Below are 23,274 nucleotides of genomic sequence, written 5' to 3' on the forward strand. Positions count from 1 at the left end.
AGAATATACAGTACTTACTCAGCACTACGGATCATCTTGACTGGGTAAAAGCAGCAGCACTTAATTCCTGGAATACTTACCACATCAAAAGACAAATCCTCTCTAAGCACCACAGGTTTAAGACATGGTGCAGTACTGTCAAACCCAAGCAATTTTTACAAATAAACCAACTAGCTTTAGGCAATTACTTCAGGCAGATCCTCCTCCTCATGACTTCACACAAGCACCAGCAATGAAATAGTGGCCACTATCAGTTGTTAGATTTAGTATCTTTTGGTTTTCTGTGTTTGCCATTAGCATAACATATTTTACAGGTACCTTGTTATTCTGAAATGCTTTTTAAAGCTTTAAAACTTTTTTTTAAAACGTTTCAATTGAAACGATTTATAAAGTGAAAGACTAGAATGCCTAATTAAAATACAAACCTATCCTGAAATTTCTATGAATTCAGTTTAACAAAAAGAATGCAAAACTAAATTCTTACGTTAGCAGACAAAAGTTCAAAACCAAAGTTGCAGTAGATTTGTTAGACCAGAACTTGCTTAATGACTGAAACTGTGTGAACAAAATACAGCTGTAGCACAGCTACAAAGCTTTCAAGTTTTAGATTACAGTGAGCTGATATGATCAGTTGAGAAGATATACCAATAAAAACAAATTGCCTGCATACCGATTTATGCATTTCAATTTCTCCCCCTTCCTCCAGAGCAGTGCCTTTCTGTAAGAGGATGCAGCAGAAGATGGACTTTTGTAATTGGATACTCAATACTATTGAGGATAATCAGGAATGCCTGCAATCAATGCTACAAACAAAAGGTGATCATCTGCTACAGTAGGTTAGTCTATTCCTTTAATAACAAATTTCTATTCAAAAATAAGAGAAAATTGAAGAACTCAACTTTGCACTCTGAACACCCTACATCCTGTTCCTACACCAGAAGCTGCACAAAATATCCATCATCTACATGGGATTCCTGCTTATACAAGCTGTCCACATTCACAGAAACAGGATTTGGACCTCAGTTCAACATTCAGCAATTGCCTAAAGAGAATCATATCGATCTCCAAAAAAAAAAAACGCCAAAAGTCCCTGAAACAGATTTGCTATAGTTATGGGTTCAAGTGGAAGACCAAAACCAACCGGACTGTGAAACCAATAGGCTGTATTTTTTAAATGTTACCTACTACATACAAGAACAAATGCAGGATGTGATGTTTGCTTAGTTTTATTAATTTATTTTTGCAGGAATCTGCAACTCGGAGTATGCACTTTCTGGAGGTACCATGCATGCATAGCCTCTGAATGCTTTTATACAATTTAATCTCTTAGTAATAAGTTCATTCACAGCATACACAAATCTAGAATGTAGACACCATATATACAGGATTAAACAAGATCGTGTCTTCTTTTTTTAATGAAAAAATTTAACAGGGTTTCACACAGCAGGAAATATGGATTAGATACACTGGTGCCACCATAAATAAATAAGTTTCAAGAACACAGTTTTTTAAAATTGTTTTCAAAGGTACTGAAAATCCAGGATTATAATATTGCATTAACTCCATTGATTTCTGATTATTCAAAACCAAGAAAAATATTTGCATTAATATTTGTGGACATAAACAGCAATGAAAGCGCCAAACTGAAGAAATCTGGCAAAATTCAGTCATGTGTAGCTCCATATAATATTGACATTTTGAAACGAAACAAATGCAGCAGCACATAGAGACAGTACTGACTATGAGATGTGATATCTGTGCATGTCATCTTTCTTTACGGAATTTAGAGTCACTGTAGTACAGAGCACGTAAATTCTGTGGTATGAAACAAGCTGATGAATTGTTTATGTCCAACTGTTCACTTCTCGTCAGGATAGTCATTTTCACATTCTAGGGTATACCACTGAATTTTAAAACAAAAACTATCATCCTGATGACAAGCTTGTTTTTAACATATGTAATAATCTCACATTCTTTTTTAAAACATTCTTTATTGTTTTAATTTTGCCTTCTCCCCATTTCAAGTATTTTTATTTCAGTTTCAAGGGGTTTTACAATCAATATTAAATGTAAAAGTATTTAGAAATTGAAATGAGAGATATATATCTGGGACAGATAAAAGTAACTGAAAGAAAAAGTTTGTTTGTTTTTTTTTTTTTTAAAAAAAGCGATTTAGTAGCATATCATAATCAGAAAGTACTGAGACCAGCTCTTTTAAGAATTATTACACCTTTTCACCACACCTCCCATTTTTCAAGGGAAACACACACATACCACAGACACACAGATACACAATTCAATCTGATCTAAGACTACATTTTACAAAGTATTTCCTTTTGCTTGACTTCCCACCCCCTTCCTCTTCACCCAAACAAGACTAATAATTACATCAAATTAAAAGTAGATCCAAAGTTCAGGATTTCTTTTGGTTTACTATGTTCTGAATCATTTTCCAGAAGCCCCACTCTAAATAAACTTTTAAAGAACTACAGTAGTATTCTATAATTGAAGGGAATTCATCTTAATAGCACAGTAAATATAAAATAAGCCATATAAAATTTCAATGAACAGTGAAATCATTTTGAATATCTGAATGTCCAAGTCAGTTACAAACTCTACCAATCTAGTAGCATGGTTGAGGGAAAGCTCAGTCATTAAGGAAAAAAAGAAAACACAAGTAGTGCATTAACTCAACACAATGGCATCAGCATCTCACCATTCACACACACACATAAAAGTTTTATACAATACAGTGCATTTTGTATGCCAGCTGACATTAGGGTTTTATGTGCATTCAATAAATATTACATAAACCAATCTTTTTGGCATAATCTACAATTCAGTTGGGGTGTGAACGGCATCACCTGCTTTCAGAAGGAAAATGGATCTTTCAATATTCAAAATACAATTTGAATTCTAACAAACTAGAAATATTCAAGCACCATGGAAAGTCTTTACTATTAATGTTTGAGTATGGGCATTTACAAGTAAAAGAATACAACAGAAGGCTTTGTTGTGTGTTTTGCTTTTGTTGTTTTTGTTTTGTTTGTTTTTTTGTTTTTTTACAAGCAACAAATGACAGTAATTAAAAAACTGGAGCAAAATTATTGGTACAAAGGAATTAATTTGCAATTTAACGGCACTCACTCAGTCTTCAAAAATTATCTTGCTGTCACAGCAGCCTTCCTTCTCTTCCTCTGATGAAGCTATGACTAAGATTGGCAAGTCTCCCTTTATGCTTACTACAGTTCAGGGAATTATCGGACTGCATGCATTTCCCCCCCTTCAAAAGTAGCATCTATTCTGTCTGAAAACAGCACAACTGTATTGATGCATGACACACCTACTCTCATTTGCTGTCATTTCTGCTATCATTTTGTTCCAGCAAAAACAAATGCTTCTAGAACTTCAACATAAGTATACATGAACAGAAAATTGAAATAATATGAAGGCAAATGCATCATCATAGAAAAGTCATGAAGTTACTGTATTGTTTTGAGTAATTCATTATACAGCCGATAACAGCAATGGTACTGCTTATCCTAGATATGATGCTTCTGCTCATCTGTTTTTGATTTATCTCAGTTTTGTCAGACTGTCCATTTACATGACCAAAATTAATATTTGCCTTCTCATGTCATGTGACAGAAATTTTTGGGGAGGGACAGAAGGAAGGGGAAAGAGAAAATGAAAGAGAAAGAAGGAAAACTAGCTCTGATGCCTTTGACTTTGTTTTGCTCATTAGTGGTGCACATTGATTGCTGGAGATCTCTTAGCTTATTTAAAATTATGCTGAAGTTTTAATTAGTGCAAGAACATACTGAAAAATACCAGCTAAAATACCGGCTCCTCATCTAAGATCACAGTTTGTTTTTTACTGTTATCTTTATTAACTGCAGGGAGAGAAGACACCAGATTGAGCAAGGCAGTCAAGATGAGTTTTTCTCCACCCACCCCTTACAAACGATGCTTGATTTTAAATAAGGATTCAGACACATGATTGTTCTGCCACAGCTTAACATGTTATCACACATCAAGTGAATTGTGGTAATTGACCATATGGATGTGGCTGCCATGAGCTAGCAATTTAAAATGAAGTAGTTTAAATCTCTTCGGGTAAGGTTCAGCTAGCACATTTTGCCTCACAGTTGCAAAGTCAATTACCATTACTCAGCTGACGTGCTTTGTTGCGTCTCAATCCTGACAAAGTTATACCATAAAAACGCAAATGCACTGTACCAGCTTCTGACCAGTACACAAGAACATCCTATTCAGTCGCACAGTTGTGTAACATAATCATTCAGCTGCCCAAACCCAAGTTCAATTTCACAAGTATTGAGTGCTTTATTACAGCAACCTGAAGCATTCAAACAGATTGAACATCACCTTTATAATACAGTATATCATATGCATAAAAGTACCAGTATGATTTTCAGTTGCAAGTCTTGTGTTCTTCAACCTACAGCAAATATTTCCTGACCAAAATAAAAAGAATGCAGTGTCTAATTTTTCAGGATCTGGCATCTGCTATTTTATACAGGCTGGTTTATTAACGATGTGCAAATAAACCTTCACTGAAGAGCTAATTGATTATTTTTCAGCTAACTTTGAACTGGGGTACAAAGTACCTTCTGTGCTGTAAACATCATGAATTTTTCACAAATTGGAAGCTGAAAAGGCCTAAGGAACTGGGTACAAACTCTTCTCGTACACAACCATGGCTGAGCTCAAGTTTTCCAAACCAAATTTGAAGTAGTCTCTGTTTGGCATATGTCACTGTGCTGCTACACAGCACAGGCTTAGAAGATTGTTGTATATAAAAGCATACTTTTAGCTTTGAAACACGACGGTCTAATGAAAGCATGCAGCACTATTTTCATCCGTAGTAAGGTAGAACTCATTCTTAGTTTATTACCGGTGTTGACACAGCCAGGTGAGCACTGTACAAGCAAAAGGGATTGTAAAAAATTACCTCTGATTAAACTCTCTGTAACACTCATATGGTATCTCATTTAGTCACCTTAGGTTACTATTTCAAACAGCAATTTTTTGTAGACATAAGTTACCCTGAAAAAAAGCAGCAGTTACAAATACCCTTCTCCTTCTTTTTTATATGTTGCAAAAATTTATTGTTGCATTTACCTGTCTTCTTTTTCAGTAGCTTACAATGTAGAAGCACAGGGAGCCTTTGTTTTCCAGCTAGCTGTGGCCAGGTTAAGTCAGCTCTGGCTCTTCAGTTTTTCTGGTTAAGTGTAACATTTCACACCATTACTAAGAGTCCTATAATTTCTTTAAAAAAAGTTTGTTTGTTGGTTTGTTTGTTGGTTTGTTTTTGTTTTGTTTGTTTTTTGTTTTTCTTTGTTTGTTTTAGAGCCACTAAGCAGTAACTATAACCACAGGACTAACACCAGTAGTTACTTGCTTTCCTGTATACATTCTTCCCCCAAATTAATCCTTTTACATTTTCAGGTTTCATTTTCTGCTTTGCTCAATGCAATGGGATAAGAAAGAATTTCCTCCTTTATTTATTTATTTATAGTGTAGCACAAGCAGAAACATCTTAACACATTACTCCCACCCCTTGCAATATGAAGATTGTTGACTGGCAAAGGCTGGGCAGATGGACTGAAAGGTTCCCCATGTTTCCTTCTCCTACAGCAGTTGGCTTGAGAGCCTGTTTTCAACCCAGTGCAGCCCCTTCCTGATTTTCAGGTGTATCGTGGCATTTCACACTGCTCACAGCGATTTAGTGCTGGGTGATTTAGAAAGGTGCAGCTATCACAATTCCATGGAGCCCCTTCAAAGTCTTCATCTCTTGGCTGAGTCCGTGGAGTCTGTTTGGAGCTGTTTTGATGCTCTAAAGAAAGCCAAAGGAAAAAAAATTCTCATATTTCAGAAGAGAAGGATGGTAGGCAAGATCATGCTATTCGTTTGTCACCTCAGTAAACTTTCTATCTTAAAATGAACATGGAAACCTTCCCACTTCAGTAACATTAAGAGTCTTTAGCTAAAGTACTTCTAATTCAGTTTGTGAAATGTGAATACTTAAATTTTCTGTAAAGAATCACTTAACCATACTATAATAAAAACAAAAAGAACAGTCATCACTGTTAGGTCACTGATACTGCTAAAGGTTTAATAGCTTAAAACATACAGAGAAGTTTATTACTGGGACTACACCACCATCCTGTTAAGGAATGACTTTACAGGTTTACACTACATACAGCAGTCCATTACCAAAGTCTAAATTCCAATCATACTACTCTACCTGAAATGAAATATTACTTCTAACTTAAGTTTCTTCAAACAGTCTGACAGATGATACGTTTTTTGCATCTTTTCCTAGCGTTTATCCAGGCTAAAGAAAATACAATACAAAGACAAAATAGTAGGCCTGTTTCAAAACAAGATGACTGTTTTTCTTCATCATGGCTTTGCAGCAAGGATGTGTGTATGTGAAGCAGCATTTACATCTGCTTTCATTCATAAAATCAGTACGTATGCAAATCATACATCAGGTATTAACCTGCAGAAAGACCAGGTTTTCCTATGTCTCCTAACACCACTTCAACACCTCAGGTTATCTACTAAAAGTGACAAATACTTCTAGGATGTGGAAACACAACATTTTACAAAATGTCAATATTCAAAATATTAGCACACATACCTAGATGATAAGGTTAAGATACCCATCTGCTAAACAAACATCTGTAGAATAGCTTAATGAAAAACCAAACTTTCATTGTAAAAAAGGACTGCAATTTCTAATTCAAAGTGCACGCTTTGCTGTCATCTGTTAAGAAATCTAGCACGTGGCTGATGACAAAGTTAGTGCAAACAGTACTTAGGTTTGTCTTCAGAGACATACTTAAAGAAAACAAAAGTAACATCTTTGCTTAGATGTAAACCCTCTCCAGCTCAGAAGCTGCGTAGTCACATCAAGGGTACTTGGCCTCAACAAATTCCTTCTAAGCAAGCAAGTAGTGTGGACACTAGGCTGCATTCATGTTGACTAGGCAGATGGCAGCACAGAGCAGCCCCCTGTCTGCCCAGACCTGTCTGCCCACACCTTCAATAGCTGAATATTAAGGAAATGGAATTTTTTAAGAAAAAAAATCCCAAACCATAAATTTGACAGCTCCATTTTAAAAGCCAAGCTCAGAACACTGTACACCAGCCCTAAAACTGATCTCTAAGTTGACAGACAAAACTGGGAAGCTGGTCATAAAAGTCATACAAATCCTTACAAGACACTATCTTTCCAATTGTCGAATAAAATCACTTATTCCATGCAAGTTTTGCATGTTCATTATTTTGCTTTGAAATGATAAATCAAATAGGCTAGTGTTATTAAGAGAATCTTTTCAAGCATCATGAAGTAGTAGTGCCTTCAATCAGCCACATGACCACTGCAATTTAACATGAATCCAGGCAGCTGCCTTCATGCCACAGCTCACCTGCTGCTACTTCCCTGGACACTACCACCTATGCAATGCAGGGAACTCATCCCAGTGTTGGCTGGGGTTTTTTTGAACCACGATCAGTGGTTCTGGGCCTTCTCTTTCTTTTAAATCCCCACATTTTATTACACTGAAGCATTTTATTACACTGAAGGGTAAAATACTTGCTTCAAAAGAGGGTGAAAAATTTATTTTTTCGAATAAAAAATTCAACTGCAAAAACCTTTGTAAAGTACTTATCAGCAACTAGAACTTATTTACAAAATTTGGATTTTCAAGCAGACTATATGATTACTGATTCAGAAGAGTGACTTCTTTTCCACTAACAATTTTAGTACATGCTAGTTACAGTAAGAGGAGACACAATATTACAAATCCTATCACTCACAACATTTTCAGAGAAAAGACCACTGTTTTCCCTATATCAGAGCACAGGATCTCAGACTGGCTATTTCAGCAGAAAGATAAAAAGCATTTAAAAATTTCCACTAATATTTGAAACCATTCTTTTAACATATTCCAGGAAGTAAAAAAAAAAAGTCCAAAATTACGCGAGACAAAAGGGGGGATTCTGCTCCAAAGTCACCACTAAACGTAGTGAAGTTCAGAGAGCGACTGAGCTATACGGCAACTAAGTGTCTACTTAGGATGAGTTGGGTCTACTCTGGGATGTACTGACAAACTCCACTGGACAAAAAGTGAGACTAAATACAGAGCTCCTGTGCTTCCATAGAACTTATGTGTCCTAATCTGGATATGAATTCTAGCTACTATATAATTAACACAGAAAATGTTGGAAATCAGAAATGAACTTGTACAAGTGGGACACTGTTCTGTCTTTAGACTGACGTGAGGAAATGTGTTCTGTCTCGGTCCTTCAGAATGTCTGAAGCTCCTGCTGTGCTAAAACTTCAGGGCTACTGTGAAATTCACACTCTGCACAAAAAACAGGTAAAGTGTGACCAGTCAGGTTAAAATATATTTAAAAATATAAATGCAAATTTTAAAAAGCTGCTATGACCAACTAAACTTGCATAACAGATCCCAACTAAACTAGAAAATCCTAACAACATGTACTAAAAGAGTGCTAAACAAATCTGACTGAGTTTTTAACCTAGAGGTATTTAAAAAAAAACCCCATAACTAGGAAGATCAATTTAAGATGTAAAGTTTGTATACTTTCAACTCTTTCTAATAGTGAATAACAGTATTTACAAACAACATAACATTCATGTGCAACAAACTGCCCGAGGAAAATAAGTTGTAGCCAGGATTACTGCTCTTACATAAAAATGTTCTGGTTTGGCTTATGCATAGAGAAAAGTTATAATGATTAGAATTGCTTCCTGTTACCACAGGGGTTTTAAAAAAAGAAGAAAAAAAAAGTTTTCTTGGTGCAGCTTGGGTAACTTGATGCTTGTTTGTTGACCTACCCTTTTTATATGGCTTTGGTGGCACAACAGGACCAGGCTCTATGTTATCATAAAAGTTACATGCGGCTTTCGGATCAAAGTTCCCTGTTAGAAAATAAAAAGTAAGAAAGCATAACTCAAAGGTTATTTACATCCTTATCCCAACAATATGAATATCTAGAGGCTTCAGATTTTATACATCTTTTTATTATGACATTATATATTAGCTTTTTCCTGAGTAGTCTTTTGTCACATATTTTCAATTTCGTGTTGATTCTAGTCATTTTTAGCTAATCCCATATTGAAACTCCAGATCAACATTCTGTATTTCCTTAAAAATGTGAAAATCTAAATCTTTCTGTAGGACACATTCTTGGTAAAAAGGGACATAATCTAATCTACTTGTATTTATGTCAAGTTTCTGTCACAGAAAGAGGACTTTTAAAGTCATGAGTAGATTTCTGTTTGCCACCTTCTTGGCTGCAACCTGTAGTTCTGTTTTGTTATTACTTGGTCAGAACCTTTTTCAGCAAAAAGTTAAATTTTTAAGTGAAGAACCTTCACTAAGGAAGTGGGTTATTTTAATTTGCTTTTGACAAAGTCACTTTTGTCACCACTTCCTTGGTAATGTAATTTAATTTGGTCAACAGAAATATTAGCAAGTCAAGTTTATCAGGTTGCAACTGAAAAAGACATCTTTTACATATAAGTTGATATTGATAACCAAAATTGAACTTTAAAGAGTCCAAGTATCCACATTTAAGCATATAATATATTAGAACCATAGAATCATTTAGGTTGGAAAAGACCATTAAGACCATCGAGTATGACTGCAATCCTAATACTGCCAAGTCCACCACTAAACCATGTCCCTAAGTGCTATACCTACACCTCTTTTAAATACCTCCAGGGATGGTGACTCAACCACTTCCCTGGGCAGCCTGTTCCAATGCTTGACAACTCTTTCAGTGAAAACATTTTTCCTAATATCCAGTTTGTACCTCCCTGGCAGAACTTGAGGCCATTTCCTCTTGTCCTGTCACTTGTTACTTGGGAGACCGACACCCATCTCGCTACAACCTCCTTTCAGGTGGCTCTAGAGAGCGATAAGGTCTCCCCTCAACCTCCTTTTCTCCAGGCTAAACATCCCCAGTTCCCTCATCCGCTCCCCACAAGACTTGTGCTCCAGACCCTTCACCAGCTTTCTTGCCCTTCTCTGGACACGCTCCAGCACCTCAGTGTCTTCCTTGTAGTGAGGGGTCCAAAACTGAACACAATATTTGAGGTGTGGCCTCACCACTGCCGAGTACAGGGGGACAATCACTTCCCTGGTCCTGCTGGCCACGCTAGTTCTGATACAAGCCAGGATGCTGTTGGCCTTGGCCACCTGGGCACACTGATGACTCACATTCAGCTGGCTGTCAACCAACACCCCCAGGTCCTTTTCTGATGGGCAGCTTTCCAGCCACTCTTCTCTTCCCCAAGCCTGCAGGGCTGCATGGGGTTGTTGTGACCCAAGTGCAGGACCCGGCATTTTGCCCTGTTGAGTCTCATATAACTGGCCTTGGCCCATCGATCCAGCCTGTCCAGATCCCTCTGTAGGGCCTTCCTACCCTCAGCACTCCCACCCATATTGGAATTATGGTTTTTTTTTTTTTTTTTTTTTTTTTTTTTTTTAAACCTATCAATTCTATACCTCTAGATTGAAGGAGATCAACTTCTTTCAGTGTACAGTCAACATTTATCTGGAGCTGTCTGTTGAGGCTTCTCAATCTGGTCATTTCCTCAGGCTAGAAAGAAACAACCCAAAATAGTAATTGTGGGAAAACCAGCATCTTATGTGACATAGAAATAACATTGCTATATCTTTGTTAACAGCTTTATTAGAAACTGAGTATAGTAAAGCACTGAAAAAAACAGCCAAGACTCCACTGTCTGTCCCACCCCCCCTACCCAATTTATTCCCTCAAAAAACATTATTCTAGTTGAGAAGGAAAACAAACCAAACCAATAAAAATTAACAAGTTACTTAATATTAATTAGGAAGAAGACATAGCTGAGCTCAAATTTATAAAACCATACACCTTATAAAATTCTGTACAAAGTGATGACTTGCTACATGAGTTTACATTGAGATGATCAGGAAAAAGAATACAAGCTGCAGCTCACATTATTACATGATTATAACCGAATAAGGTCAGATGTTTATTTTTTTGCATTACCCCAAGGAGCTCCAACATGCCAAATCTTCCAGCCCACTACATTTAAATCGTCCAATGTTGCAAGACAGTAAATATCCTTAACAGAATAATCAGTTATTTAAGTTCAAATATTTCCGTATCATTCAGAAACCCAAAGGTACTGGAATGCAAAGTGTTCTTAATGATAGGAGCAGAGTTTATTAACACATATGTAGGAATAACAACCTTATCCTAGGATACATTCCAGCATCACAGTCACAAAATCACAGAATGTTTGAGGTTGGAAGGGACCTCTGGAGGTCATCTGGTCCAAAACCTCTGTCCAGATAGCAGATGGCTTTAGAGCATCTCCACAGATGAAGATTCTACAACCTCCCTGGGCAATCTGTGGCAGTGCTCAGTCAACCACACAGTAAAAAAGTGGTTCCTGAGGTTCAGAGGATCCTCCTGTGTTTCAGTTTGTGCCCCCTGCCTCTAGTCCTGTCACTGGGCACCAGTGGAAAGAGCTCAGCTCTGTCCTCTTTGCACCCTCCCTTCAGGTATTTCTATACACTGGTAAGATCCCTCTGAGCATTCTCTTCTCAAGGCTGAACAGTCCCAGCTCTCTCAGCCTGCCTCACAGGAAAGATGCTCAATCATCTTTGTGGCCCTTCGCTCGACTCTCCAGTATGACCATGTCTCTCTCGTACTGGGGAGCCTACTCCTGGACACCATGCTCCAAGTGTGGCCTCACCACTGCTAAATAAAGGGAAAGGGTAACCTCTCTCCCCTTGCTGGCAACACTCCTGCAGCCCGGGATATCATTAGCCTTTTTTTGCCACACTGCTGGCCCATTTTCAGTTTGGTCTCCACTAGGACCACCGGGGCCTTTTCTGCAAAATTGCTTTCCAGCTGGTCAGCCCCCAGCTTATACTGGTGCATGAGGTTGTCCCTCCCCAAGTGCAGGACTTAGTACTTCCCCTTGATGAATGACATGAAGTTCCTGCCAGCCCATTTCTCCAGCTCGTTGAGATCCCTCTGAATGGCAGCACAACTCTCCCAGTTTGTATCATCATTAAACTGGCTGAGGATATACTCTGTCCCATCATCAAGACCATTAAGGAAGACATTAAATGCGATCAGGCCCAATACCGACCACCCTGCAGTACACTGCTAGTTACTGATCCCCAACCAGACTTTGTGCCACCGATTACCACACTCTTGCCCTGGCTGTTCAGCCAGTTTTCAATCCACCCACTGTCTCCTCATCAGCTTCTCTACAAAGGTCTTGCAGGAGTCAGTGCTGAAAGCCTTACTGAAATCTAGGTAGACAATAATCACTGCTCTCCCCGCATCTACCAAGACACTCTTTTCATCTTAGAAGTTTATCAAATTGGTCATGCTTGACCTCCCCTTGGCGAATTCATGCTGACTATTGCTGATCACTTTTTTGTCCTTCATGTGTCTAGAAATGCTCTCCAAGATTAGCTGCTCCACCACTTTTTCAAGAATCAAGGTACGGCTGACCAGCCTGTAGTTCCCTGAGGCCGGCTTCTTGAAGACAGGAATACCATTTGCTCTCCTCTAGTGTCCAGGCACTTTTCCCAAAGACCATAATCAATCAAAGATTATCTAGAGTGGCCTCGCAATGACATCTGCCAGCTCCCTCAGCACTCATGAACTCACGTCCGCTTTGCTTAAATATTCCCTGACCTGATCCTCTCCCTCCGTGCTCCAGATTTCTCCTGCGGTCTCTGGAACTTTGGAATCCTGAAGGCCTGTAAAGACCGAGGCAAAGGTAGTATTCACTATCTCAGCCTTTTCCATGTCCTATGTAACCAGGTCCCCCGTCTCATTGAGAAATGGGCCCACATTTTCGCTACCCTTTCTTTTGTCACCTGTGTGCTAACAGAAGCCTTCTTTTTACTTTTGACATCCCACGCAGACCCAACTCCACTTGGGCTTTGGTTTTCCCAACCTCATCCTTGCACTCTCAGACAGTGCTTCTGTATTCCTCCCAGGAACACACCTCCAAATGCAGGTGAGACATACAGCAGCCGCACTAGTTAAGCATCTAACAGCCCCTACTATGCCTCCCAGCCTACATCCGTGTGCATTGTTTATGTCAACACAGTAAGTCTGAACTGATTTGGCTAACAACTGCACAAAGTAGAAGTTATTTTTCAGTCAGATGAATTCTCTTATCAGAGCCATACAGATGTTTGGGCTACAGTCACTTGCAGGTGGAAGTCACATAGACACGAAAAACCAACAAGGAAAAGAGGAGAGAGAGGTGCAAATTATTTGAGCCAAGACCACCACTGAAAAGTTACTTGGCGCATCCTGCACATACCAAATAGGAAATAGATTGCCTATGACATGCAGCTACTCAAACAACAAAATACCTTTAAAAAAAGCTATGAAACCTTGCTGCATGAACACCAAGCTGTATATGGTTCAGGCTCTTTAAATAGACTTGGACATACACTTTTATAGGTCGTTAGGAAAGTAATTATCTATTCAGTTCTGCGATCCAGAAAAGCACATGTATACAAGTTTCAGAAATTGTGTTGTGAACACAAAGAAAGCTGGACGCGTATCTGTTTCTTAAATTATAAGAACTGGCTTACAACAAGCCAAGAACTTGAAAAATAATGTCCAAATAGTGAAGATTTTATACCCAAAAATACTTCCTGTTTAATACTTTAGTTCATGAAAACATAATAAACAAATCTGTATCTTGAATTAAAATACTAACAAATTGCTTACTGTTGGAATTGCAGTTGTACAGCTAACTCTTCGCAGCCGCCTCTGCATTAGATCATGCTCCATACCATTGACTTCAGCTTTCAGGCGTTCGAGCTCTTCTTTCTCAAGCTTCAGTTCCTTTGCTAATCTCTCCATCCTTGCTCGCTGATGTAACAGCAAGGCTAATGTTTAACATGGAAGAAACAGTTACTAACACACAAAAACCTGGAAAACTGAATTCTTAACTTATGCGTAAGATTCATGAGTGACCTTTCTGGGAAAAAAAAAAGTGATCATAAACATGCAGCCAAATATCAGTGTGAAGATGCTTTCATGCCAAATGAACTACAATTTAGAACAAAGTTCTTCCAGAATAAAAACATATTTTAGACAGTAACTTGAAGTTGATATTACCATTTTGGTCAAAGCTTCTTTTTTTGCATTTGGTCTTTCTCGTCTCAAAAATACAAAGGCACCTGTGCAAGGAGACAGCTTCTCAGGATGAAACAGCAACCTAGTTATATTAATACTGTACTGACAAAAAAAAATAAATACCAGAGGTAAGATCAGAAGGTAACACACACTCCACATCTGCTGCTCAACGGCATCTGACACACTAGCCTTGAGACATTAGCCAAATGTCAGTCCTGTATTTTTTTTTTTCACTGCTGTTACAGATTATGCTATAACAACTTTAAGGAGTCTTAGCTTTTCAGAGAGTACTGTAATTCTCAATACTATAAATTCCCCAGTGCTCAAAGGCAAAACTATAGAACTTTAATAAAACAGACTAGAGAATCCAGAAAATAAAAAGTAGGGACAGCTCAGATGCTTCAGTCTTTAATTCTACAATGGAGCTGATTCACTGTCCTTTTGAACCTCTCTCTGCTGTTAATCATTCTTTCATATTTTTGCCATGGTACTGAAGTATGACTCTCAGTTCAAAGCTGACGTTGGGCTCCCAGGGCAGACAAAGAAATAATTTTTACTAGCTAGAAAATAATACTCAGTTTTTACAGGAAGAGCACTTCTCAGTATTTCATCATGATGCAAAATTGGCCAAGTTAATCAGTGTGATGCTTAGCACTTTCTGATCTGGCTGTTTTTACCTGATTAAAGTCTACTAGGACACATAAAAATAAGAGAAATTTGCTGTGGGTAGACAGACAAGCATGCTGCTCATATAACAATATTCCAGCAAACTGTTCAAATGTATGAAGAAGCTGCAGAATCTACAAAACGCTATTTCATACAAAGCACCAGCCAGCACCTGCCCTTTTCTTCACCTCTATCCAACACAGGCAAACAAAAACCACATAATATCTCAAGAATATTTGCATATTAGCTAAAATAAAAAAGTCAGAAAAATAAGCAACAATATGACACAATTTACTGGGGGAAGACAAAAAAAAAAAACAAAAAACAAAAAATCACAACAGTCAGGAGCATAAAAATTACAGGTTTTTTAATCAGATGTCAGTATTCTGTGCAAAAATTTAGCTCTATAATTTGGATTTTGTATGGATCCACCAATTCACAGACAAAGAATAAACACTGAATATCCTATCAAAGAGTAACATCAGCTGTTTTTATAATACAGGCACCAGTATTACTGACCAGAACTGTTCTCTACTTTTTGAAATAGCATAAGTCATCCAAGCAGAGTTTAAGAGATCACAGAATTTAAAAAAAAAAACCCATACAGATACTAGGCTGTACGATTTTCCACTATTACTATCAAACCTTGTCTTTGTGTGACTCCTTCAACTTGACATCTGATATGACTACAGTATATAGCTACGCATTATACTCTCGTACAACCCAAATGTGAGTCACACTACAAAGAAACAGTGGAAGTAAAGACACCAGAATGGATTTGTGGTAATACTTTTCACAATGGTTCATATTTAAATGAAAATTAACTTGTTTCCTTTATTAAGCTGTTAAATACACTCTTCTTTAGGACTCTTTTGTGGTAGTAAAAACTCTTACATTTTTTCTTCTACAATTTATCTCTTTCAAGAGCTCAGAATGCAGCAATACTAAAGGCTATAATAAAGTTCCAGCTATGGTAGGTATAGCCACAAAAGCAAATGCCCCAAAAAGCATATACCAACTGTTTTATTGGTTTTGTTTGCCAAATACACAAAACTAGTCAAATATACAAAGGCAAAACCAGATTTTTACATTTCAGAGTTTGTTTTCCTCAGTTATGTGAAGCTACTTACAAGTCTTCTCACATAACTGACAATCTTCAATGAAGCTGTAATAGGAGCACTACCAAACAAAGCAATATGGCCTAGGAGTTACAGACCTACTAGTGTTCTTTCTCTAATTAAGATTTCTAATTGGGTCTACCAGGTACAGAACAGCTCTTCATTGATGAGTCAGAATTGCTCAAAAGACACGAAGCAAAATAAGAAATCAAGAACTACAAAGCAGCATTATAACCAGTATTTCAGCTCTCTAAAGTGAAAGGAAGGCTAAAGCTAGAAGGACCAATGGAGGAAGAGACTCTTTTCCAAACACAAATCCAGAAACAAAGCACATTCTTTAAATAATTGCTGCTGAATATCATTCTGCCATTACCCCAAATGATTGATTCGAATGTTTGCAGACAGATTAATTTGCTCAATTTTAAATGTTTCAAATCTATGAAGCAGGTTACTCAAGAAAAGCAGTTTTCAGCTAACGGTTAGATTTCACCTTTTTTTTTTTTTTTTTTTTTTAACTAAATTACTTAATTCTTCATTTACATGTGTCATTAAGACTGACTATGTTCTATCTCTACGCAGCAAAAAACACATCCTAAAATTTGTCTGCCAATCTCTTCCTCTTCTTTGAAAACTGTAAGTGGAAGAAGTGAACTTTTGGCTAAGTTCTTCAAAATAATTAATACCTTTCAAAACAAAAACATAATTCGTATTGACACCCAAAGTAATCTTAGCTGCAATCCTATCTCTATATCCTCTTTCACCTAATATTCTTCAACCTAAACCAAATAAATTAGATTCAAATTCCTTGCAGAAGTTAGTGCTTCAGGTTTTATTAAGCATCTAAGTATGGAACAAATACAAAAAAATAATAAAATCCACATGTGAATTTATGACACAGTTCTTCAACACAGAATTAACAAACTGGACACACAGTATGTGAATATACCACTTACTTTTCTTAGCTGCATTGTCTTCTTTTAAGAAATGCCCCTAACATCAAAAGCATAGCAACTCTAATAACCTCAGAAATTCTTTAGGTATTAGGCTGAAATCTGGCAAAATTTCTTAAAAATCAGAACAAACTCTCTCATTTGATAATTTTTGGTGCAATTTCTATTCTTCTCTGTACAGGTTCAAAAATTCTCACTTAATAGGTAGCAAAATCAAGCTGAAAATGCATTTTATACTAATACAATTTGCAGGATGAAACATTTACCTTGAGTGTAAGCATAGTCGTCTGATCCAGAACTAGAACTTCTCTGATACTTATGGCTTCCTTTTTCTCCTCCAGATCCTGGGATTACAGAAATAGGCTGAATAGGTTCTGGTGCTGCAGAACGCTCTTCTTGGTCCACTAAATTTAAAAGATTCTCAGTCGGTGCTCGACCTACTGTGATTTTAAAAATGGTTGGGTTCGGCTGAGATACCATTACCCGAGGAGACTGTGTTGGTGCACCTGTAGGTCCGGTTGGTTGAGTGTAGGTAATATATACTGGATTAACACTAAATGGAGGTTTGGGTTGACCCGACATACCTCTTGATGGAGAGCTTGAAGGAGGAGTAGTGGCTGCATACAGTGGGTGCTGGTTTCGTTGAGATGGTTGATTACTTATTGGTGAAGGACTTCTGTTCATTGTAGTCCCAGGTCTTTGCGGTGGCTCAACTGTAATTTCTATTTTATTCATGGAACCTTTGGATAAACTAGGTCCAGCAAAAGGAGGAAGATATGATACAGAGTGACCACCTTGTTTCTGAAAAGTCTGGGATGCTTGCTGATATGGATGGGGTGGGACAGTTGAAGGACTAGGAGGCATGAAAACATGTGAACTCTGATGACCCAACTGAGGAGGTTGAACTTGGTGTTGAGGAGAGCCAAAGGGAGAGGGACACTGGGATGCCGGTGGTGATCGAAAAGCTGACTGAGGGATCTGGGGTTGCTTAGGAGAATACTGAGAAGGCTGGTAGTTCTGTTGATGTGGATACACAGGTAGAGGACGGGGAGTATAATGTGGAACTGGGCCCTGTGGCGATGAATGCCACTGTGTATTCTGAGGAGTCTGTCGTCCTGAAGAACTCTGAGATGTTTGTCTTATATAAATAGAGCCAGGAGTCCCATAAAGATTGCTTGGAATCTGTGGAAGAATTTGTAGAGCTCTGGGTACACTCTGTCCAGAGGGGAGGTTTTGTGATACTGTAACAGTAATGGGATTTGTACTGTACCGAGGTATGTGCATATACGTGGGAGGAGGGCCTTGCATAGCAGACGTGTTCATTCCTGGTTGTATGGAAGATGGCTGTGGAGGTGGCTGTGGAGGAGGAGTAGCTGCATTTCTATTCTGGTCATTCATGAAAAATGGATTGTAACTAGGAGAAGCTGCCACAACAGCGGGAGCAGAATGTGGTTCTTGAACTAAGCATATCAGCTGTTTACCTGCTGTGCGTTGTGGATCAATATGTCCATCACTTGAACTGTGTACCAGTGTACGACCACCATTAAGTTGAGCTCCATCCCCTGCGTGATAGCTGGTATGAGGATGAATACCCAGGTTAATGTGCAAAAGGCTGTTTCGATTCATTCTGGTGTCATCAGGGCTATGGTACTCCATATATAAGTATTTGTTGCTCTCCTGTGCAAGGGCTCGACAACAGGCATCTAGGTTGTTGTTGTTCTAGGAGTAAGAATGGACACCTATTATTGTCAAATAGCAAAAGAAAAAGCCACTGCTCAGCACTCAACAATCATTCAACTGAAGCTGCAATCAAGCCTAGCTTGAACACAACTAGCAAAAACATTTCACGTAAACGAATTTTGAAATAAATGTAATACCTACTAAGTCATAGTATGCAAGTAGCACATAGCTCACATTGCATCTAGCAAAATCCTATGGCAACACTAGCTACAGTATGGCATATTAAAAAAATCAAGTCCAGTTTTGGGGAAAACAATGGTTAGAACTATTGGCATCTTTTACAAGGAACAGGTATGTACAATTAACAACTTCTAATAGCAACACAAATCAAATCAAACTAGAGCAAAATTGCAAACTCTGTAAAGTTGAAACGATAATGTAGATGACATTTTGTTTACTTAAGTGTTTACTGTTTTCACCTTTATTTTACTTTTACCAGAGTATTTCACTTTACTGGAGCATGTCGCTTTAGCCGAGCATTTTGCTTCACCTGAAAGTTTAAAAGCCCAACATTTTAAACCAGTTTCTCTTGGTAGAACAGAATTTAGTGCCTTAAAAAATGAAGTTAGAATAAATACTGCTTGAAAAAGTACTGGCAATTCCATAAAGCACCCTACAGTTATGACATAATTTCATCTTCCTTTAAGAATATCAGGCTCAAAGCTAAAAAGAGGTTTACATTCATACATCGGTGAGAAACCAAATAACCCCTGTAAACATTTTGATTTGTTCTGTGGTGACAGCAGCTGAAACTATACAGACAATAAATTATGAATCAAAACAAAAGTATAATGGGGAATTCCCTTTCCTCTCTTCCCCTCTCCACTCATTTAAGCCTAATCTAGTGTTGCTGAAAGGATGACAGAGATGAAAGCTTTTGAAAAAGAGTAAAATCACTAGAAAGAATTCCAGATTGTTGATTTATTTTCTTCTCCCCAGTTTTTGACACAACAGACTGTATCAGTTGTGGTTCAGTTTTTAATTTAAACAGTAGTTAAAGAAAAAAAGTTCATTTTAAGTTAAGTTCAACTACATCTGGCCCTCAGTACCCGAAATTAGTTATATGTGATCCAAGACTGGTACCTTCTGTGACATACAGCACCTCCTACCAGAACAAGCGTGTACATATTTATATATACAAGCATACACCCCTGCCTTCCTTAGTGTTTTAAGATTACCATTCTAAAGAATATACACTAATAATGGTTTCACTTCTGTTTTAAACACTATCACTATACTATCATTATATAAAGTTTGTATACATATTAATACTCATGTGGCTTTCAGTGCAATTTACAACAGCCTGTTCAATGGTTGAAAAGTCACAGTTGTATTTCTTTTCTAAGGGACTGATACCTTGTCAGTCTTAATACTAAAGTGAAGAAGACTTTCCCCAAACTGCATACGATTTCATCATCAGATGAACACACATATTCAGCATCTTCTCAGATGAAGACTTACTACTGAACAGACAGAAGACAGAAGAATCCAACACTTAATTATGCATGGCTCTCACTCCATGGATACTTCTCCTGGTCTACTTACCCTTCATGTCAAGCTCCCCTTCTGGACCCCAAAGGCCAATGGGAATATCCAGACTTATCACAGAAAAATTTAAAACCAGACAGAACATGTGGCAACCAGACCTTGTAAAAATAATTAGCACCACAGTGCCAAGATAGCAGTCTCAAAAATGGTAACCACTACCATCAGCCATGTGCCATCTAAACAGGACTTTGTAAAGAGCGTACGTACTCAGCTGCCCTAAGTGACTTCATCAGGGTGGAGATAGAGAGAATGTAGACAGGACAGGCCCTAGTCTTATCTTCTAAGGATATGGGATATATTTGTCATTTCAAAGGACCCTCAATTTTTGCTAGGTCCAAAACTCACACTGGTTTAAATCTAGTGCATGTATCGCAAAAGGTTAATGGAAACCAGTTCTCGTATGTTAAAACAAATAGAAGGTGGGTTTGGAAACAAATTCTACACTTAAAAAAATAACAGATATTTGCAATGTAATGTTAACTATCTATCCAGAACACCATATTATAGATATAGAACACCATATGCTTCTGCTGCATTAGGAGTTTTTTATTTTTATCAGTTTAAAAATGTCTATAACTTCAACATAATTCATCAAAAGAATCATGTACTTTACAGAAGAGATGACTGTCAGGATAAGTAAGGCTTTATATTGCAGGACTTTCACTGTTTTACATTTTTCTGAAAGTAATTAATTGTATTTGTATGGTTTAGAAGACACACTGTGCAAAAATTACAGCCACAGTTATACGTAAACTTACCTTCTGCCAGGGACAAGTACGATGCAAATATAGCTTCACTACTTTCATATGGAGCAGTTATCGCACTAGGTTCCACCTTAGCCACAGCCACAAAAGGCCAAACCAGATCTTACATGTTTCTATTCTGCTCCTGAATCTTCCCATTAATGGAAGGCATTCCCAGATGACCATGACTTTGAAAAATAATCATGTGTGGTCACTTATTATCACTTCTGAGTCGTGCTTTTAGATGAAGGTGGAAGGAATAAGCGGAAAAGAAAAAAAGAACTGCCACCTGACTTGGAAACAGAGAAGTTAAAACAAACCTTTGGACAACTGTGGCAAGAAGATACTATGAAGACAGAAAACCTTTAGATTCATAGCTAAGGCCAGTTCCTTATCTTGGAAGAATGAGTGTGCTAAAATCTCTGCCAGTATATGTATGCTATTTATGTAGCCATCATCAATAATCATCCCATTAGCCACCTTCCTTATTCCCTGTATGAATACAGTCACACAGACAAGGAAAAAATAGTGAAAACCCCCCCACAAATTTAAGTGAAGAATGATAAAATCTTTGTACATAAAAGACAGGACAAAAATGCAAGTTGTGGAGTCTTCTACCCTTTCAAAATAAAACCAGAAACATGAAAATCTATGCTCCATGTATATGACTAAAAAGAATTTTCATACTACAAAAATATACTGACTCTTAAAAACTCTTTACCTGAAGCATGCACTGAGATACCACCCCTTCAGGTATCTCAGGGAAACGTTGTCGGAGATCATGGAGTACCTGCACATCGAGTTGTTGACTGCCCTGCGCCATGCCAGATTGATGATGTTGCAGATTACCAAAAAATGGAAGTCAACAGGCCTTCCAATGATTATGGTCTTCTGAGGCTTCTGGCATTTTCTGTAAGAAAGAAAACCACAATCAATTACCTTTTAAGCTATCACTACAACTTTTCCTTCCACCCCAACAGCATGTGTAAAAGAATTACTGTATTCCATTTTTAGATCTAGTTATCAAGAGAGATAATGGCTTAAATGCAAAAGTGGGAATCATCATGTCTCAAATTCTAATATTAAAACACCTAACATACCACAGGTTGGAATGTGCTAGTTCAGGTCTTTACAGTCCCACTGTGGTACCATGTAGGCATAACTTAATCTAACCTGCATAGGATGGAACTGTTACATACTTACTCCCAGTGAAATTCTGAACAGTTTATAGAAAAATCTAAAGTTATTACAAAGCACGCATGTCTTCATTATTTACAACATGCTAGAAATAACAGCATGGAAAACTAAGTGGCACAATTATCCAAAACCACTCCTCTAGTTATAGGACTTAAGCTCTTTCCTCTTTACATAACTACAGATCCAAGAAGTTGGAAGCAATTTTTGTGAAACACAACAAAAGCTAAACAGAATTTAAAGAACCCTTCTTATGACTATGATAAGCATCTGTAGGATTTGTGTAAAGCACCTATTATATTCATACTGACACGATTGGAGGCAAAACACCCTCTTTCCATTTCAGGATTCTTGTATTCAACAGCAAATAGACTCTACCTGAACTTCAGTACCCAAGGACTACTAGAAGATGAATACAGTCTGAATCAACAAATGCGTTTCTCACTTGTAGATCATGATCACAGCAGTAATCAAAAGGTAGCTGAAGTCTAACTAAAGATTCACAAAGACTTTGTGTGAAGCTGGTGCATGGCATTGCCTGCGTAACACATCTATTCTTTCTAAGCTTCAAAAGCCTTTCCAACACTACCACTCAGTTGAATTCTTAACTGCAGAGAATAGAGTGATGTGTTCAAAAACAGAAATGAAAGACAGATACCAGCAGAGTTGGTGTTCAAGTAATGTATTAGCTCCTCCAAGTCTCAAGTTTAAACCATGCTTATCTCAGCCTCAGTGCAGTTGTGAGTGGCACATAGTACAGGTATTCCAGTCAGCTTTTCACTTGTTAGCTCAATTTCTAATAGCAGTCTAGAGCAGTGCAACAGATCAGCACCAACATATGTATACCTTTATGCACTAACTCCAACAGTTTCCTGTATCTTTCTTAAGAAAGTCTCTTAGTTTTCATAGGCAAGAAAATAGAATATGTATCTTCAAATAAATATAAAATGTCAGGTTTAGGGTAAAAAAGCTTTGGTGGTTTGGAGGTTTTGGGGGATTATTTTGAATATTTGCCTTTCTTTTTTCACCTCTTTCTAAATAGTAATTCCTTTCTCGGAAAAGGAACAACCACCACCACCATAA

General features: G+C 37.7%; 1 protein-coding gene across 3 annotated transcripts in view; it reads right to left on the minus strand.

Annotated features, from left to right (window-relative positions):
- Window positions 1-1,210: 1,210 nt before the first annotated feature.
- TAB3 (TGF-beta activated kinase 1 (MAP3K7) binding protein 3) overlaps window positions 1,211-23,274 on the minus strand; it is a 47,733-nt gene continuing 25,669 nt past the window's right edge. For 2 of the 3 annotated variants that reach the window (XM_033010032.2, XM_033010033.2), the window contains exons 2-7: window positions 21,719-21,907; window positions 17,233-18,685; window positions 13,822-13,982; window positions 10,569-10,662; window positions 8,894-8,977; window positions 1,211-5,857 (exon numbers count right to left, since the gene is read on the minus strand). In XM_033010032.2, the coding sequence (XP_032865923.1) occupies window positions 5,709-5,857; window positions 8,894-8,977; window positions 10,569-10,662; window positions 13,822-13,982; window positions 17,233-18,685; window positions 21,719-21,820 (2,043 nt within the window). In that variant the 5' untranslated portion in view covers window positions 21,821-21,907 and the 3' untranslated portion in view covers window positions 1,211-5,708. The remainder of the gene's footprint in view (window positions 5,858-8,893; window positions 8,978-10,568; window positions 10,663-13,821; window positions 13,983-17,232; window positions 18,686-21,718; window positions 21,908-23,274) is intronic. The other variant, XM_033010034.2, reaches the window with a different exon arrangement.

This window comes from Tyto alba, unplaced genomic scaffold, assembly GCF_018691265.1.
Source record: "Tyto alba isolate M040663 unplaced genomic scaffold, T.alba_DEE_v4.0 Super-Scaffold_14, whole genome shotgun sequence".
Lineage (NCBI taxonomy): Eukaryota > Metazoa > Chordata > Aves > Strigiformes > Tytonidae > Tyto > Tyto alba.